At 40.1% G+C, this 21,071-nt stretch overlaps 1 protein-coding gene across 5 annotated transcripts in view; it reads right to left on the bottom strand.

Annotated features, from left to right (window-relative positions):
* The window catches only part of STAU2 (staufen double-stranded RNA binding protein 2), a 218,373-nt gene that overhangs the window by 133,183 nt on the left and 64,119 nt on the right, over positions 1 to 21,071 (bottom strand). For all 5 annotated transcript variants that reach the window (XM_045004505.1, XM_045004506.1, XM_045004508.1 and 2 more), the window contains 3 exons: positions 17,377 to 17,589; positions 11,333 to 11,470; positions 7,347 to 7,478 (listed from right to left, as the gene is read on the bottom strand). In XM_045004505.1, the coding sequence (XP_044860440.1) occupies positions 7,347 to 7,478; positions 11,333 to 11,470; positions 17,377 to 17,589 (483 nt within the window). The remainder of the gene's footprint in view (positions 1 to 7,346; positions 7,479 to 11,332; positions 11,471 to 17,376; positions 17,590 to 21,071) is intronic.

Genomic DNA, 21,071 nt, shown 5'->3' with positions numbered 1-21,071 from the left:
CTTAAAATGTGTGCTAACTACTTATGCTAAACTATTTGATCTTGTATTTAGCTGGACACTCTTAGTACCTTTCCCAGACCTGAAGGAGAACTCTGCGTAGCTTGAAAACTTGTCTCTCTCACCAACAGAAATTGGTCCAATAAAAGATATTAGCTCACCTACCTTCTCTCTCTAACATTTGATTAGTCAGATTTAAAACAAAATGCCATGAGACACAATCCTTCCACAAGTTCCCCAGGGCCAGTGGAGTGCCTAAATGGCACCATCTAGCCTTCAACTTAAGAACTCACATGCTGGAATAGGCCAATCTAACCCAATATCTAGCCAGCAGTCAAAATCAGATTTTGTGCAGGAAGCTGTAAAACTGTCAAAAGACAACTACTGTAATTTTATAATATTACGCCAGATCGGGATTAATTTACTCCAATTTCCATTATAAGTTGCTAGTGTCAGTAGATAGCTATTTTGAGGAGGCCAGTGGGTCTAACGCTGGGTATTTAACAACTCACTCCTATTTTGAAAATATGAATAAACACATAACTTCAAAGATAAGGCATTCTTAAGGCTCTCACAATTGTAACCTTCCAGATTTCTATGTGAACGTGGAGACACAAGTTCCAGCTTACCAATGGCCTGTGTTCCATCTCACAATCAGCTCAAAGACTGATAGTCTGGCTTTCCTCAATGTGGATCAAATGGACCTCTTAAATTTCCATATGGCTTTACATGAGCACAGTGGCCCTCACAGCAGTGCCACCTTTGGGCCATGACTAGGTCATGTAGTTTGTCTCTGGGAGGCAGGGATGGGGGTAGACTGAAATGGCCAAAAGGCAGGGTAACATTTTCCCAAAAGGCTGAGATTTACGACAATGACAGAGTCCTATCCTGAGGTTTTTAGCTTATCTGGGTCTCCCTGCCTCCCCTGCAGCATTAGCAGAACCCTCTTTGCCCTACAGTGCTATCACTGTCTGGCCTCCATCTCCTCCTGCTAACATTTCCAACTCCAACTTTCACTTCTCTCTTTACTGTTTATTAACTTCACCATGACAGGGAGTTTAACAAGAATTCCATGCATCAGTAAGTCATCTTTAGTGCAGTTGTCTCACATTAATGTCACCTACAGTGAACGGACCTCTCTGGAAGCAATGAAGTGGCAGAAATAAAAGCTGGTTAAAATTAAAATATTGCTACTCCCTGATCCCATCCCCAGAGTCAAATTCTGGTTTTCTCTGTGTGAGATGGGATTGGTGAGGTGAGTACAGGGCAGGGAATCTCTTTCTTTTTTAGCACTCTGCCTAAGGGCCAGCTACACTACAGATCCAGTGCTTTCTTGAGCATCGGGTTGGGAGAGGCCAGCTAATACAACCAGCAGAGCTCCATGGCCTGAAGTTAGCATGGCCAGTGGGCTGGAGATGTGACGAAGGCCACACCTCCTCCCTGGCTCCTGCTTGTGTCATCCCTGCCTCCCAGAGACAAACTACATGACCAAGTCATGGCCCAAAGGAGGCATTGCTGTGCAGGTCACTATGCCCAAGTAAAGCTACGTGGAAATTTAAGAGACTCATTTGATCCACACCGAGGAAAGCCAGACTATCAGTCCTGGAAGCAATATACCGTACCTTTGCAAAGCAGCAGTGATGGCTGCTTCTGATTGTTGTGCTGGAGTGCCCTCCTGAGCCATTCTGCCTGTGTATACTCTGCACAAGCAATCCACTCTGCTTCCCTCCCAAAAGTGCAGATCACGTGTCTCCTCAATAAAAATGCTGCAAACACCATCTCCTCCCTATGGCTGAATCTGTACTCGAAAAATTGGGATACATAATTCCCCAGCAGCATAACCCCACTGGTGTTGGTAGAAGCTGTAGTATAGGCAGAGAGAGCTCAAGCATTTTTACCACCATATTGTCTAACCTACTCTGAGTAAGCTTGGATGACATGGTGGGAAGAAACGCCTGAGTTCTGTTTATATTACATCTTTCACTATTACCCCCACTGGTGAGGCAGACTGAAACACTGCCCTAGAGAACAAACATTTTCTCAGGCCCCTTTTTATCGTAAGTATGGAGATGAAAAATCTTCAGAATGACTCCCTCCCAAGAGAGGAAACATTGCTATGGTGCCTAAAAAGATTGCTCTAGGGGAACAAACATTTTGTAGTGATACAACTTTACTATGTGTTAGACCTGGAAGCTTGCAATCAGATCTAAGGGAGTCACAACCACCAGACTAGTCTTCAAGGATAATGAGATAGGGGGTCCTAAAACTTTTTTCTGTTGTAACATGGGATTAAGGTATGGAAAAAGCTGAGAACCAGTGTACTGTATTATAAGAATGACTTGCTGCTGGCAGGAATGCTGGACTTAATTTGGCTCTTAGGGCTTGTCTACACTACCACTTAAGTCGATATAAGTTACATTGCTCAGTGATGTGAAAAAGCCACCTCTTTGAGCGATGTAACTTACATCGACTTAAAGCAGTGCCTACACTGCACCATGTTGTTGAGGGGGAGTAATTATGCCAACAGGAAAACATTCTCTGTCAGCATACTGCATCTTCACCAGATGCGCTACAGCGGCGGAGCTGCATCAATGCAGTTGCATCAATGTAACGTGGTAGTGAAGGACAAGCCCTTAGTTTCTTTACTACCTCTCCAGAAGAGATGAGGCTAGACCTGACGTGCTATACTGCAAACGCGTCTGTCACATTAGTAATAATGTTACTACTAAACTCCTGCCACTGAAGAAAACAAGACTATAAGTTAAGTTATATTATGCAAGCTGGATTCCTTCTTTTTCTGTTTTTTGTTAGCTTCTTCTCAACTGACACAGGTTGGAGCCTAGACAAGCTTTCCAAAACAAATTTATCACACAGCTAACATAGGGCCTGACTGTATCTTATAGGCAGAGTGGGGTGCTGGGGATAACGTGGAGCTGAACTGCCAATGGGATCACTGGGAGACAGTCTCAATGTCATCCACAGCACCTGTACATGTAGCATGCCTGCTGCTAAACCCCTTTATGTGTAGCTTCCCTACTGCCCTCCATTCCTTTAGCATAGAAACGCCTGCTGCTTCCTTTGGGGCACCAGGTGCCCTCAAGAGATTAGAGAGGGAGCAAACCATGTTCCCCTGAACACAGGGACTGTAAATCTACCACTGAACCTAGATCTGAAGAACACACTACAGTGAGCCCATGAGAGGAAACAATATCAAGTTACTGTCCATAATTAGGATTTTTATGCACTGTTCAGAATTAGATCTTGGAAGACTGACAATTAAATTGAGAGCGTTTCACAACCATAACATTCTCCTAACGTAACTGTTTTCTATCAGAGCCCAGAGGAACCCCACCCCTGTAACCCATACATATATTTTTACCTTCCTTCCAGCCAAAGAGGAAGTGAGACAGACCAAGCAATGTTGCTCCTTAACTATCTACAAAGGTGGTTGAGTGGTGGGAGGCAGTTTCACCCTGCCACAGGCTGATCAAACTGCCCCTGTAGCAATAACATACCTGCCTAAGAAAGGAGAGATAAGAACTAGGAAATGAATCCAGTTCTCCCACATGGCAGTGTAGCGCACTCTCATTAGTTCTCATAAGCAGATATTTTCTTCTCCCCCTACCCCCTTACTGTGTGGGGACATTAGGTAATGTGTTCTATTATATTAAATACTCCCATTTTATAAAATCTGTGATGTAAAAAGAATGTGGTTTACATCTTCAGCTTGTATATGCAGTGTCATATTTCCTCATTATGTCCAGAACAATAGTAGAATATTGTATTTCTTATCTTTTTTTCCTGCTAATCTCAAGACATCTGTATCTGCAGAGTACATAGTAAACCTGTTTTTCAAACAGAATGCATTAACCTGCAAGCAAAGAGCTAATAATTATAGTATAGCAAAGCAGCAGTGTCCATTCCTAGTTAAGATTGCATAATGGTTTCCATTCTAACCACCTTTTTTCACTTTTGCAAGCCTTCCAAAAGATCATCCTTTGGGCTGAATTCCAGGCCTTATCTCTGCCTGATGGTGAATTCTTCTGAGAAAATTTGAGCAAAAATAGGCCAGACAATTTACAAGATGATTAAAATATATATAAACACACACACACTCTCTCTCTCTCTCTCTCCCATTATTAAAAACATGCTTGACCTTTTTATTTTTTTACAGTACTTCAGCCAAAATGGCAGGGAGTTAAAACACTGGAATTGGCTGAGAAATACCCTTCATTGTGGAGAAGTTCAAGTGTTCTGATGAAAACTGGTTTTGATTTGAGTGAGTTATGAGCCTTTAAAAACTGCATGCTGGGCATGCACGGTGAGGATTTTTGCTCAACTCACATTACTCAGCTAAGGAAGGCAACAGTGCACACGTATGCATGTCTAGGTTAGCTATGTAGCGAAAAGAGTACTAAAGGGGGAGGGGCACTGAGCCTAGGGCACCTCCTGTGCAAGGGAAAGGAGAAAGCAAGAAGAAGGGACAAGCAGCCACCAGCAGTCTTCATAGCCTTTTTAGGCCAGGCCTGAATTGCTTTGGAAGGAGAAAGAAGAAGGTGAAGAGAAGAAGACTTAAAAAGGGAAAGTGGAAGAAGGTAAGTCCCAGATGGAGGAACAGAGAATACATGGCTAGAAGTAGGAATAAGAGAGGAGGTGAAGTCCAGGAGCCAGTTAAAGAACCAAAAAAGGAACAGAGCCTATAAGGTGAAATATATACTAAACAAAGAGGGGGGATTCATGGGAGAAGACTATGGTAAAAAAACAGAACCAAATTCACCAAAGGAAGGAGGAAGAATGGGAGAAAATCCCCTTGTCCGATCTTTTCAACTTTGAAATAAAATTACCTTATTGAAAGGGTCCCTTTAAATAGTGACCTGTCATACTATACATCATTAAAGAAAGGAACAATATTTGCATTTAAATGATTTTACAAGGGTACTTCTTTCCAGATTTTTACTTCTGAATGACAGTATCAATGGACATGACTCCTTAAAGTACAAAAAAAAATCTTTATTTGTCGTGGACCCGCACATCTCCAGAGGAGATTCTATTTATAACCATCAAAACCTCCAAATCCATTCTTTTGAGAAAATCAGCTATCTTTTTAAAGCGACACTCTTAATATTAAAATATACCTCTGAATGAAAGTCACACTCCATATAAAAACCTTAAGGATTAAATTCTGAACCACCACCACCTAATTTGCACCTGTGGAAATAGGCAGATGGGTAAACCAGTACCTGAGCACGCAATTACCCAACGCATGTGCACAATTACATGTTTGCAGGTACATTTTTTTAATTATAGTATAAATTATTGCATCAGAAAATTTGGTCAGATATGAACAAAAAGCATTTTTTAAAGAAAAATTAATGAAATAAAATGTTTAACAGCAGGAAGCTCTGAACTCAGTTCGTAGCAGATAATTTAGCCCCAGTAAAACAAATCCTATTCTCCAACTCTGGTCTGGACAAGTGAAACATAAGAACTTATTGTTCACTGGGTAGGCTTTTGAACTGCAATTAAAATATCTAGGTGGATTAAATGACTTGGTGGTGCACATAACATGAGGCTGAAAATGAATATTAGTCTCATGCCTCAGTTTACTTACTATAAACACACTGACCAGCAGAAAATATTGATTATTTTTCTGCTCATCCCAAAATTTAGGTAATTTCTTTCTCTAGTTCTGCTAAGTAGCATGTCACTGAGACAGGAACTTACAACATGCATTCAATACAATTTCCTTTTAAGAAATAACCTATAAGAACACTTCCCGCAGCTCACATTAGCTGGGAACGGCGAACTGCGGCCACTGGGAGCTGCGAGCAGCTGTACCTGCAAGCAGCCGTACCTACGGACGCTCAGGTAAGCAAAGCGTCTTGCAGCCCACCAGGGGCTTACCCTGAACAAGCCGCGAACCAAGTTTGGGAACCCCTGATCTAGCCCAATATTCTGTCTTCTGACAGTGGTCAATGCCAGGTGTCTCAGAGGGAATGAACAGAGGATGTAATCATCCAGTGATCCATCTCGTCGCCCACTCCCAGCTTCTGGCAAACAGCGGTTAGGGACACCATTCCTGCTCATCCTGGCTAATAGCCATTGATGGACCTATCCTCCCTGAACTTATCTAGTTATTTTTTGAACCCTGTTATAGTCTTGGCCTGCACAACATTCTCTGGCAAGAAGTTCCACAGATTGACTACACTGTGTGAAAAAAAATACTTAATTTTGTTTGTTTTAAACCTGCTGCCTATTAATTTCATTTGGTGACCCCTAGTTCGTGTGTTATGAGGAGTAAATAACACTTCCTTATTTATTTTCTCCACACAGTCCTGATTTTATAGACCTCTATCATATCCCCCCTTAGTCATCTCTTTTCCAAGCTGAAAAGTCCCAGTCTTATTAATTGTTCTTCAAATGGCAGGCATTCCATACCCCTAATCATTTTTGTTGCCCTTTTCTGAACCTTTTCCAATTACAATATATCTTTTTTGAGATGGGGTGACCACATCTGCAAGCAGTATTCAAGGTGTGGGTGTACCATGGATTTAGAGAGGCAATATGATATTTTCTGTCTTATCATCTATCCCTTTCTTAATGATTCCCAACATTCTGTTCGCTTTTTTGACTGCCGCTGCACACTGAGTGGATGTTTTCAGAGAACTATCCACAATGACTCCAAGATCTCTGTCCTGAGTGGCTCTTTCTGGGTCCAAACAAAATTGGCACAACCACATTTTCTTGTCCAACGATTAGGTTGCCCTTGAGCAAAAAACAAAACAAAACAAAAAAAAAACCCACCAGCATGCTTTTAAATTCATGTTGAAATGTCAGTTGGCATAAATAGATACTTGCCTTGAGTGTATGCTGAGGCAACCACAAGAATGTGATACACCATTATAAAGTACAGTACTTGAGTCAAGCTAGCTGCTCACCCTAACTATTAGATGGTTCGGTAATGTAGCTTCTGTTTGGAGTAAATGAGCCAAAAAATCAAAACTATTTCATACATGAAAGTTAATGATCTATTCAAGATTTGGAACCCCAAAGAGGAAGAAATATCCTAACAGGGACACACAAAGGAAGAAAAGGAAAGAGGAGCATTTTGGTAATATGAAATTCATGCACACATACATATATATTCTGTCCTCAATTACACTTGCAGAGGAAGGGGTTGCAGTTACCATCCAATGAAGTTATGTAGCTGCAGCTAAAGGAAGAACATGACCAGCCACACAACTCAATTGGCTTTAATGAGGCTGCACCAGTTCCTGCAAAGTGATGAGTTGCAAGAGCTCAGCATCTTATGGAACTGGATTTTGAGCCACACAATGATCAATTCTCACCTTTTCTGGTTGATCTTGAAGAGGAGTGGAGGCTTTATAACCAAGCTGTAACAACATCGCTTCTGCTGCATTTCTTTTAGCTATTTTCTTGTTGGGGCCTGTTCCAGTAGTAATTTCACTGCCTATTTTGACCTTTTAAAATTAAACAAAAATATTGCTCACAATCACTGATAAATTTGTGACAGTCTAGCATCACACTGCAACAACCTTGTTGATGTACAGTCAGTTGCATCAGCCCCTTGGACACACATGCAACCAAAAAAAAAGTTGAGAGGGGGCTATTGGACTAATTACTTTACCAAAATCTGAGGGGAGGGGACAAGCAGCTGGTTCCATAGACAAGCTTGCTTCCATTCTTTCTGAAAGCCTCTCATCCCAGAAACACCATGCCCATTACTCATACCATAAAAGCGTGAGTGTCTGTACATGACTGTGCCTGTGAAAGTTATGTGTATTGCACTGTGTGCCCCGTCCCCCAGGCCTGTGCACTTCTGTGTCTTCCCTTGTACTCTGCGTACCCCTGGCCCTATTCTCTGCATCCTTTGATGTCCCCGCCCCCAAGCTCTTGCTCTCTCCTGCCTCCCCTCCGGAGAAGGAAGTGATATAGCTTCTGAGTTTCCTCCTCCTCCTCTGCAGGATGTACTGGCCACAGCAGCCCTCCAGAAGTTAATCAGCATCATTAGGAGCCAGAGCAAAGTGGAAATATGGGTATCTCAAAAGAATGGCCCTACTGTGTCAGACCAATGGCCCATCTAGCCCAGAATCCTGTTGTCCAACAGTGGTCAGTGCGAAGTGCTTCAGAGGGAACGAACAGAACAGGTAATCATAGAGTGATCCATCCCGTTGTCCACTCCCAGCTTCTGGCAGTCAGAGGCTAGGGACATCCAGAGCATGGGGCTGCATCCCTGACCATCTTGGCTCATAGCCAGTGATGGACCTATCCTCCTTGAATTTATGTGTAGTGCTTCAATGTAGATATTACTTATGTTGACCTAGCAATGTCTATATCAGTGGTTGGGCTGGCATAGCGATGTCTCTCCAAGGTGTGGATTTTTCTCACCCCTGAGAGACATCTCTATGCCAGTGTAAGTTCCCAGTGAGAATGGCTTGGTCCAGGGGAAATTAAATGGACATTAACAGAAAGAGCATTGCATGTTTTGGAGGAAGAGGAAGAACGCTTTTCATCTTTATCCTTCCTTCCTATAGGGCAAACAATATTGGAATGGAAATCATGGAGCGGGGTGGGAGGGGAGATTTGGGCAGGGCACGATCCTCTCCTTCCCCTTCAACAGTTACGCCTGTGCCCTTGGATGATCTTCCATCAACACATTTTCTGAAAAGTTGAGTTCTCATTGGAAGTGTGGTATCTACAACATAAAGGATTTCCTGCCAACCAAGAAGCCCCACATAGGAAAGGAAGTTAAAACTTCAAAATAAAAATGACATATTACAAACAACAGATGTCCACAAAGAGAACATAACACTGTAATTTAGTCTTTGGGCTCTGCTGCCATTCATAAACTGTGCAAGCTGCATGCTCTTAGTTTATGACTATTGTCCCTCAAATGTCCTCTATTCACTCTCAGGTCATACACAATTCTTCAATACCTGTATTTTATTTGGTGCATTCAGAAATTTTATTTATTTGCCAGATCCTGTTTCAAAAATGGTGTATGGTTGCAAAAGTATATACAATGGTTAGGAAGCAATAATCTACTTCATCAAACAATCCAAACAAAAATTTCACAGGTCAAATGTCTCAAAAATTACTGTTTTTTAAATTCTAAAATATCAGCTTTTGAAAAAGAGATAAAAAAATCTTGTTAATTAAAGTCAACATGTTTTCCGTGTACTTGTTTACCAAATAAATCTTTGTTTACAAAAATGTTTAAATTATCCTGTTTTGGTTTTAAATATCTACTGTATATACAGAAACAAGCAAATGCTCTAAATATCCTCTGCAAACTAAAGAAGGTATAATTAAGCAAAAAGGTCCAAAATTATGGAAAACTTCTATCTGGAGCTTGACATAACAGTTAACTTTGCAGTCATGATTAGAAACTAACCAAATTGCAATGAGCTCGTATGTAATAAAATTGAAGAACCTTAATGAGGCGAGACAAAATGATAATTTATCGCATAGTGCACAATAAATCAATGTGTTGCTATTTCTCAGACCTGTAAAACTGGTTTGGCTATTATTATAACCTCTATCAAGGATTAAAGGTCTGACTACAAAGAGAGAGCTTTCCTAAATTAACTTTGGGAACAGAACACCAACTAATGTCATCAGAGGTTTTCTTCTGTTTATGTAATGGTCAGGACAAGTAATTGGATCCATTTCATCACATCTAAACTTGCTCTTTGTGAGACAGATAAAAATGAACATATTATCTCTGGATATTTTACTTCCACATTCAATTAAATCAAATGAAAACATTGTTTAAGTAGTTTATACAAAAGACTTTTTACTTAGATAAGTTTTTTGCATGCACTAATGAATCCACTGGGACGTCTGGTGGGAGAAAAAAAGCAGTATCATTTTAGTGTGAAAGCATTATAAAGCAAGGCCAAAAGTCCCTGTTTAGGCTACACTGTTTATGAACACTCATAAAAAGGCAGCTGGGCTACAGAATTACTTTAACTCCCCCTTTCACAAGAGTCTTCTTAGGCAAAGGAATCACACAGTCTAGTGTAAAGTTTTTTTCTCCTCCAAAGCCAAATATTTCACTATTAAAGTATGGAGGTTGCCTACAAAGCAGGTCCAAATTCAAGGTGCAATTGTTCTCAAACACTGATCTGTAGTTCATAGCACCCTTTCTGACTGTACACAGAACCATATCAGACTAAGACTTACACAATGTGAAAAAAATTAGAAACCACAGTTCTAAGGACCTAATGGAAACTCTCAAATAAGGAAACTGAAGGGAAAAAGTAACATTTTAGTTTAAAGAGAGTTCATTATAGTATTGAACACCTTGCAAATAAAGGCCACTAAATTTTGAGGGTAACAACGCAATTCTAGAGCAAAAAGAGAAAGTGGGGCAAGATGGGAAAACATGAAGGTAAGCTTTTAAGTTCAGTGAAAACATAAGTTTAATGGGCTACGCCCTAAGTTCCCTCTAAGCTGCACGACCTAGGCTATCAAGGGTCACGTAGGCGGGAAGAGGTGCCTCCCTCTGGAGCTGCCCCGGTGGGGAGAAGCACTCTCCCCGGCCCTTGACTGCTGTGTATTACAGTCTCTGATCTTTCTAAATTCATCCATCAGTCATCACAAAGCTTTTGTCAGGATAATGTAGAAAAGAAAAAAACAAAAACAATAAAGTAAATCATGAACAGACAGTAAAATAAGGAATAAAAGAAATAGGTGTAATAAGAACAACACTAAAAAAAACGTTTCAGAGTAGCAGCCGTGTTAGTCTGTATCCGCAAAAGGAACAGGAGTACGTGTGGCACCTTAGAGACTAACAAATTTATTTGAGCATAAGCTTTCGTGGGCTACAGCCCACTTCTTCGGATGCATAGAATGGAATATATAGTGAGGAGAGATATATATACACATACAGAGAGCATGAATCTCCTCACTATATGTTCCATTCTATGCATCCGAAGAAGTGGGCTGTAGCCCACGAAAGCTTATGCTCAAATAAATTTGTTAGTCTCTAAGGTGCCACAAGTATTCTTGTTCTTTTTACATGGGGAAAAAAAAAAAAAAAAAGCAAAAACACCAGAGGGAAAATAGCTATCACTTTTGAAAGGGATTATACATCTAATTGGATTTATTTCATCTACAGAAAGGAAAAGGTCAAATAGCCCTTTTTAAAAAAAGGCTAGCAGCAAATTTTGTACTCCCGCTGCTTAACTGTATGATATGTAAAAAGCTAAACAACGTTAGATGGGATCAGCTTTATATTCCACCATTGCTCTTCTTGTGCTTGGTCATAACAGAATAAAGGAATCTTTCCTAATATAACATCCAACAATACCTGCATAACAAACTCTCGGCGACGAGGCATCCCTCTCTCTGAAAGAAGAATATACTCTGGCTCCTTCTCCTTTTTGGCCTGCTGGATTTGAGCCAAGCGGCTAATGGGGTTCATTCCTTGACCATATTCTGGTCCAGTCTAAAATAAGATTTAAAAAACCCAAGTTATTTCAGTACATGCCAGTACGACAATTACACTGCATGTTCTTTGAATAAGATTTTTTCTATGCTGTCCTCTCAGAGTGATATACTAGACAAGAGAGCATGCCCAAATGAACAAACTGCATTGTCACTTGATCATGGGACTCAAGACCAGAATCATTAGGCTGAAACTGTAGCAAGTAGTGTGTCTCTGCTGGCTGTCCACAACTGTAGAAAATGGGTTTGTCTAGGAGCTATAGGCTACCAATCCCCACCTCTGCTTTTATAGCTCAGAGGATCTGCAGGATAGACTCACTGACCATGCTCCAGGCCTTTGCTTCCATGTCTTCTCTCCCCTCTCACATAGCATACCACTATGAAGCTTTGCTCATGGTGCACTGGAGGCTGCAGAGTGCCCTTGCACAGCTCCTTTGCATTCCTCACTCAGGAACTACAACAGGTTAGCGGCAGTATAAGCCTCCCACATCTCCTAGGATTTCACCCTAACAATATTTTTATTTAGTGATGCTAAAAATGACAAAAAAAAGGAAGCTTTGAAGGTTAAAACAATGCTTTGCTTTTAGAGCAATCCATCTAATGACATTAATCCTCACAAGCGCCTATGTTAAGTGTCATTATTGGTGTTAATATACTCTTCATTCAGTGGGGTAAATGAAGAGACAGAGAGATGGACTTGTCCAAGGTTGCATCAAAATGAGCTGAGATTGAAACACTGGAGCCTGAATGCTCTAGTCTAGCCTCTGAATCCACTTACTAAGTAACTACATGTAACAAAAATGCTTATTTAAAGCAGACAGCTATCAAAACCAACTGTGTAACAGTGTGTGCGCGTGCGTGAGCACATGCATTGGCATGATGTGCGGGGCAAATATTTAAGACACAAAAAAGTTATCTAATGCCATGTGTAGTTGGTGCATGTGCCAGAATAGAGAAGAAGAATTTATAACTGGATTATATATATAAATACACACTATCGTGCTATCAACTGAACGTCTCAAGTAAGAATAAACAAATGGTAAGGCACATAAAGGGAGGGCCAGCAACTAGAAAGGGGGAGAGGGAGAGAGCGCGAGCATGTATCAGGAGAGCTGTGCAGTGAATCTTCCATGGTATAGCTAGAGTTGCTTGGGAATCTGTAGGTGGAAGAATTAAGGCAATGTCATGCACAAGGGCAGTTTCCATGACAGCTGTGTGGGCAGTGAGCCAGACAGAGGCAAAATGGAGTGTGTGTTAAATAAAGCACAAGTGCAACTGTAAAAAATAGATTCCCAATATTGGTGCTAAAATTAGGAATCAGCTTGTCAAATATCAAGAGGGCAAGAATGGGATTTTGATACATTTATTGCCTACACATATTTAAATAAAAGAAACAGGTAAATTAAATGTAGTCATTAAGTGTAGGCTGGTACCCCTCGTCACTAGCTGGGGATAGACAGACAGCCACACCCAGATTAGGTTTCTGTTCCTTTCTTCGGGGCTCTGTTTATTGTCTTCCCAAACAAAGCAAGACAAAGACAAAAAAGGGAACACTAACAACAGTCTAGTTACAGATTTAGACTGGGAGCCTCTGGTAGCTACCAGGTAGGGCCCTTTCCAGTGCTGCTGAGGGAGAGTGCTCCGCCTGCCGCCTCCTGCTCTGTCAGAGAGTATCCTCTCTCCTACCTTTTTCCCCACCCACCTTCATGGCTGAGCTCTCCTTTATATTTCAGCTGACAGTGTGGGCCAATCACAAGATACTGATCAGCTGTGTCAACTGATCCCAGCACCTGTCTGCTGGGCTTCTCTCTGGGGTGGGATCAGCTGCTCCCTGTCCCTCCCGCCCTCAGGCTATTAAAGAGGCAGATTGCCCTATTACACTAAGGGTGTACGTTCAGGTACTCAAAAATCAGGAAATTCTTAATATTAAGGTCGGTTTGACCACACTGCAAATCCTGTTAATGTCTGAATCCACACTGCCTAGCATCAGGCTCATAATTTACCAGCTCCATCAGGGATAGCAACGGTGGAAGCAAAAGCATAGAAAAGGCTTATACATTTTTATAATCATGTCCTCTAACCCTATTCAGAGTATAGCTGGGCAGTACCTGTCAAACGGGAGCGCTAGTGCCAGAGCCACCTTAATTATTTGAATTTTCTGGCTTTTAGAAGCTTGACTTTGCAGCCCTAATGCTGCATAAATGCTAGGTTTTTGCATTTAATATTTTTAGGCATGATTTTCCAAGGACCCCCCAAAGGAATTAGGCTCCTAGCTCCCACTGAATTTCAACAGGGACTGGGTGTCTGAGTATGTCTACATTATGGCAACTATGTTGGCATTGCCCTGCTGGTCTAGCCCTGCAGCGTAAATACAGAAAGAGCTTTTCTGTCAGTGACATCACCTTCCTGAAAACCATTAGCTATGTTGATGAAGCACTCTTCCACTGAGTTAGCTGTTTCTATACTGGGGGTTATGTCGGCATAACTACATCGATCAGAGGTGTGTTTTTTTCACACCCCTGACTGACTTAGTTATGTCACTATAACTTTCTAGTGTAGACCAAGCCTAACTAACTTAGGAATTGTCTACACTTAAAACACTAGAGCAGCACTGGTGCTGTAGCGCTTCACTGTAGACACTACCTATGCCAACGGGAAGGATTCCTCTCATCAGCATAGGTAATCCACCTTCCTGAGAGGCTACAGCTAGGCTGGTAGAAGAATTCTTCCATCAATCTAGTGCTGTCTACATGGGGACTTAGGTCGGCCTAACTATACCACCCAGGGTTGTAGATTTTTCACACTCCTGACAGACATAGTTAAACTGACCAAATTTTCTAGTGTAGACCAGGCCTTAGACTCCTTTGAAAATCCCAGCTTTCAATTTTAAGAAAAATGAAAAGAGGGAAAAAAATGTAAAAGCAGTTGTAATAAGTGGCTTGCGCAGCTCCCAAGTTCAGCTGCTCTCTCTAAAGCTATTTGCTTATTCAGCTTGCATACCTTGCAAAGGTCTAGTAAGGTGGCTGTTCCCGTAATTCCTGTAGTATTAGCCTTGTAGGAATTTTTACTTGTTATGTCCAAACCAGAATTCAAATTTCAGACATTTTTGCTGTAGCGCTATCTAAATCAAACCAAGGAATTATGGACAGAATTCTTTAAAATAGGAAAAGTGCATTTTTTCCACCCTCACTAACCTCAGAAATATTAGCTGAAGAGATTTTTTTTTAAGTTACCAGAGGCAAGCATGGATCATTTAATCCCAAAAAACAATATTCTGAAAAGAAATTATTTCCACGTAATAGTTCTCTGAAGACAGCACTTATGATGCTGTATCTCTTCAATCTTCAGGGCTTGTTTCCACATGTAATAGCAGGGAAGTGCTCTAGACATAAAGGGTTTGATTCTCCATTGCCCTGCACCCAGGGTAGTCATTTATATAGTGCAAAATGGATATGAAAGGCTACAAATCAGAATATAATTTTGCACTCACTTTACAGTGGTGTAAATGATTACTCAATGGAGAATCAGGTTTAACTGCTTCACCACACAATGGTATCCTAAAAAATAAAATGAATTTAGGCCACCGACAAAGTCTCTTTCTGGACTGAAGTGCTGATAGGCTTAGCTGAGTATTTGTATGCTGCTAAGTCTAATCAGTAATGTTTCATAAATGTATATAGAGAACATCACGTGGCAGCCTTTGTTAGATCAGATGCAAAGCTGGTCACTCTAGCTGGCCCCATGTTCAGAAGGAATTTAGGATGAGTGCACAAAACAGGACCAGTCACTGTGGACTGAAGCTCATGAATCCTAGAAGCAGCAATAAATCTACTGCCACCAGGAATAAACACTCGATTTAGGAAACTTGAGCTCACAAGAATCTAGAGGCTCTAAAGGACGCTTAATCAGTGTAGTAAGAAGCCTATTAATATCCTATGACACAGGGAAGATTGTAATGGAGGGATAGTTCAAATTCAACAAGCCCTTCATGGGTTTGACCACTAAAGTTTAGAACTGGTCTATCTTTTATGGGATTTTGAGACCTGAAGAGTGTTATCAAATCACTTCTAACCTAGATGTAGGCACATGCAGTAAGTAATTAAATAGTTTTTTCTGCAGAGCGTGTAAAGAGATCCACTTGATGGTGATGTGAACAGAGCTTTGGACTCTTTCCAAGGCGCTATCTTTGATTAGCCAATCAAATAGATTGAAGCTGTACCCAGGGAATAGTGACTGAGTCTCCTTCAAGCTGAGAGCATTGACAACAGATTCTATCTTCCCAGGGCACAAAGTAAATATTTGACCTACAGTAGTTTAAGAGATTTTCAGGATAGCAAGTTAGATGAATGTATAGAATATTCTTAGGCTGCTAAAATCAACTGGAACCAGGCTTCTTAGTCATTGACAGACTGCTGCACTCTCTTAGGACCAGTGCTGTGGTCAGAGACTACATGGCCTTTCCTCACACCCAAATGGTGTTACTCATGTTTGTTTGTAAACATTATGAATGCATTAAGAGCTAAGCTTGAAGCAGCTGGACTGCTTTGTCTCAGCACTTGACACCTTAATAAAAAAAAAATCTTAAACATAAAACCATGTGGGCAAAAATAAGACAAAATAATGACTAATGAAACAGGACACCTAAGTAGCAACAATAATTGATTAAAAGACTTACTGAGAGAACTGCTGTCCTATTACAAAAAAACATTTGGCTGAATGTGTTCTCTTGGATCTTAGTGGTAACTGGGACAGTGGCCTCCAAGGAATCCACACTTTGCTTACTGGAGTTATGGCACTATATTATTTGCTCAGAGAAACCTATATTAATATACCATATGATACAGACAGGAAGACATACCTGTATCAGTGCTAGATAAATCTATTCCTAACCTGAAACTTGAGTTGAAATGGGTGATATAGCTAAAATGTGAACGAACGTCTTACATCTAACTTAAAAAGAGAAAGGCATTCCTAGAGCTGCAACTTGTTCTTTCTGTACATAAGAGACTACAATATTACTATGACAATGTCTGGGTTCCTAGTGCACAATTATTTTGGTACTGCAATATTTTGACAATAAAGATATCAGCTGTTAGGGAATAAAGACACTTCACATGTACTGGATCAACAGCTATCACCTTGAATCACGCTGTGCCATCAACCACTGAGCAAATGACCACATGAATTATCTACAAAATACTGTAACACCCTATACTGAATATTTAAATAAAGCTTTAAAAATAAACATGAAAAAATAAGAAATCTTATTTTTATAAAATCAAAATATTTTAAAACAGGTGACTAGAGAGACTAATTTTCTTAATAAGAACCAGTCCTTGCAATGCTGTCTTATTATAGAGAACTTTTTACCACCATGTGGGGGCTTTACTGAGAGAGCTGAGAGCGAAGTAGATAATTGTTTTTCTGTCTATTGTTAGGAGATACTCCTCAATACACAGCAACATGGGTTCTGAGAGAGGAGATCTATTCTATACAGGAAGTCAGACTAGATGATCACAATAGTCCCTTCTGGCCTTTGAATTTATGAATCTTGCCCCACTGACATCAATGGAAGAACTCCCATTGACTATAGTGGTACATCTTCAGACTGTAAGTGGACATCATCTTTTGGGCAAATACATTTGATACATTTATAGAAAAGCTTTCTTTCTTGTCACAAATGAAATATGACAAATGAAAATTAGAGCCATGACTGTTGAGATTTAGAAAATCCCAACATCCTCGGGATATTTAAAATTCAAGTTATAAAAATAACTATGTAATGACATGAACAAGGAAGTGGCAGCAGAATGGACTATTTGACCTCATAGGTCTTTTCTATCTTTAATATTAATAAGTCTATGATTTCCTAAGAGATTGCTTGTTGTGACATATACAAACACTTACCTTTAATATTGTTTTGGGGCGTTTTTTAAAGTAAAGTTTTGGCTTTTCAATCACAGGAAGAGGCGGAAGTTTTTTGAGTTCTTGTAAGACAGCCATTGCAGCGCGTTTCTTTGAAAGTTTCTTACTGTTTCCTTCTCCTTCTGCAGAAAACTCTCCTACTGAAACTCGAGTAACAAAGCTCTTCATGTGTGGAGGGCCACTTTCCTTAATCACCTATTGAACAGAAAATTATTTCAAATCAAATCATCTTACGAGAACACATACCTCATCTTTAACCTTGTAATGCATCAACACAATGTAAAGATATGTCCATGAAGTGCTTATCACAAGTACGGCTTTTTTTCATGCAAACTAGTTTGATGAAGGTTAGATCTTCATGGGTGATGGAAGTTTTGTGTTTGGAAGGGAGTTCAGTTCTGCTGGTTGCTGGAGGAGGAAGCAATGAAATTATATGAAAATTTAATTTCATTTTCATAATTTTCATTTTCATAATTCAGAGCTTTGAATAGGCACCTTTTTCTACTACTTTCAAAATCAAAATAGATACTTATTATTTCACTAGTATGCAGCATTGCCCAGTAGCGTAGAACCATTTGCTGAAGAACAGCAATGCCAGAGTACAAGGGGACTCAGATAAAGACGCTAAGCCAGTCTTAGTTCAAGAACTGTGCTTTTAATAGGTTTAAATCCTCAACCTTAAAAATATTTCAACATGTTCTATTAAAGTTTTTTCCCCCCTCCTCCAAGGTCATGTCCCTTACATTATTTAGTTTTGCCATTACCCTGTAATGGGGTCTCCTTAGGCGTGTATTTCTTTTTCAAACTCTGTTTTGTGGTAATTTCACATGACAATACAACAGTCAGTACATACATCAATCAAAAGACACAAAATGAAGGTGAACAGATAACTACGTTCAAATTTTCCCAGAAAAAAAAAGTCTGTGGGTTCTTAGTTTTAGCTCAGGACTGCCCTCAATCTTTGTCTTGAGGTAAATATTTCCTCCCCACCCTAGAGTGCGCTCTTATGGCACTAGTTAGAAGAGGACTTGCATGAAATCCTGGCCCCACTGAAGCCAACGGAAGTTTTACCACTGACTTCAATTAAGTCAGAATTTTACCCTTAACACCATGCAAAGATTGCAACTAGGCCAGAGAGGTTTCTTACATCCTTTCTCACTACTCAGGGGTTGATCAGTCTGGTTGTAAATTTCCAGCATGGTCAGAAGAGGGAGATCTAGCATTCCATTCCATTCTCCTTCCAAAGAGGTACAGATGGTATGTAGCGGCCAAAAATTCTGACCCAGAGTCTCTTTCCTTTTGGAGCACCATAAACCTCCAGCAGAGCAGAGCTTATACTGTGCAAAGCTGGTAACTCTGCAACTGCCCAGCTTGCAAAGTAACAAGAGGTGTATCTAGTTCTTAAAAGATTTTAACATTCTTTTATTTTTAAACTAGGAAAATTAAAATATGAAAGTAAACCTCAAGGCTTTTGTGCAATAATTTTCAACCCTGAAGTCAGGGAAAAAGAGGTCGTCTTCACAGCAATGGTATCTTCCAGTCTCTTTTAAATTTGTACCTTGGTATATTACTGGATGTTGTTATATGAATAGTATAACATGGACAGATTGTGGAACATGTTTAATTTAAAATTACCACAAGAACTTTAGTGTTTTCATTTCCATCTTTTGAGTGTTTGAAATCAGGATCCTGGCAACAGCACAAGGTAGGTGTTTAGATTCGTATATAGTATAATGTATTTATAAAACTACTGATACTCAGACAAAAGAAACATACAGAAATATTTATATTGACCAAATGGGAAAGGGCAAAACTACTTGTGGAAGAAATATCACTTTCAAGTATTTTTTAATGTCAAAAGAATTATTTTGAAAAAAAAAAAAACCTAGCGTCTCTTTAATCCTTTAAACATCTAAATACACGACACATGGAAAATAATTGCCGGCAAAGACTCTTATTGACGTCAGTGGGCTTTGGATCAGGCCAAATATCCAAGTTAGGTTCTTTTGCAACAACCATCTTAACCTAAAACCATTTTTGGCTGACCCCAGAAATTCAGACTGTTTTAAAACTTCTTCTACTTAATATGCTTTAAAACATTTGTGCTATAAATTCAAGAATACAGAGGTTTATAACTGAGTTCAATCTTCACGAAACAAAAATACTATCCACTTTAGATACTAGAACACTACAATGCTCCATGAGTTGAGAGATTCATCCTGCAGCTGAGAATTTGAGTAGCAGTGACAGCAATATTTTCCCCTTTCTGTCAGTCCTATTCCACAATGAGAAAATACAATGGGCCAAATTCATGCCTGGTGTAATGCCAAAGATTAAATTATAACAGGGATGAATTCAGCTCAATGTAATGAATCCCCACGCTGAAAAATGAAAAACAGGAGTACAATAGCAGTGAAGTAAGAGGGAGTGTGGACAGAGATGGCTGGGTCATTTGAAATGCCGAGATGTGCGATATGTTGGCCAGAAGGTAAAGAGCTAGTAGTAATCACGGGACAAGCCTACAGGAAGATCTAAAAAAGGTGGTTCGAGGCACTGAAGGAGTACATGCAGAAGGCTGATGTCAGCTTAGAAGACACACTTGAGAAGAATGCTTGAAGATGTAGAACATGAGCCCCCGACCCCTGCTCACAGGATAAGGCAAAGAGAAGCCCACAGGTGGCATTTTGAAAGATGAGATTGAGATTAAATGGAGACATTTTTAAACCCTAACAGAGAAGCGGAAAAAAAGCTGAGTAGATGAAATAAAGACTATGTCTACACAGCCCCTCAGTTCAGACTACAGGGGTGTATAGTGTGCACCAAAGTGCTGTACTGTTAACTTCCCCATGTGAACGCAGCATGCACAAACTAAAAGGTTCCTAGTTCATGTTAACGGAATCCTCTTCAAACAGAACTACATTAAAGTGTCCACACAGGGTGTTACAGCACAGCACTTTGGTGCACTGCTATTCACACCCCCATAGTCCAAACTGTAGGACAGTGAGGACAAGCCCAAAGTCAATTATAACCATCACTGTTTAAGGTTTTAGAAAATACCAAAATAAATCCACAGGCTAATGCGAATGAAAACACAGACAGAAATGTGGTATTTTGCCAGTATTAAAAAAATCCACATCTTTATTAAACATATAGAAACTCTAAAGTTAAACCTTTGAGCAAAATGTCCCCACAAGTCAGAGTGAGGAAGATTGGTATCCTTCCACCCTAGCTAGAAGGGAACTACCAAACATGTCCTTGGAGACTGGCAGGCCTGAGAATGGACATCAAATCTCATGATGAGAACTTGGTCACAGCATTAGGCAAGCCATTATCTTTCCTAGTGATCAGCGTGGGTCCTACCTGCCTCTCTATGACAATGGGACAGGAAGACACAACTCTCCTACTTCTCCTTATGCTGCCTTGCAAAATCATCATGAAAATCTGCCAGACCAAAATCTTCTCACTCTTGATGTTGATAATGAAAAATTGACGTTATTTTACTTGCCCACTCAAAATAAATAAAGTAATTAAAATAAATTAAAACAAAATAAAAACTATCCCCTGGCAAGAGGACAATAGCAATCTTGTATAGTTGTTCGAATGCCTTAAGCAGGCCAAATCAGTTAAACCTCCTAGGACTCCCCATCTCAGCTTAAAAGCTGAAAACAAGACAGGGA

This window comes from Mauremys mutica, chromosome 2 (genome assembly GCF_020497125.1).
Source record: "Mauremys mutica isolate MM-2020 ecotype Southern chromosome 2, ASM2049712v1, whole genome shotgun sequence".
Classification (NCBI taxonomy): Eukaryota; Metazoa; Chordata; order Testudines; family Geoemydidae; genus Mauremys; species Mauremys mutica.
The sequence above is the reverse complement of the archived record's forward strand: the minus strand, read 5'-3'. Positions and strand labels throughout refer to the sequence as shown.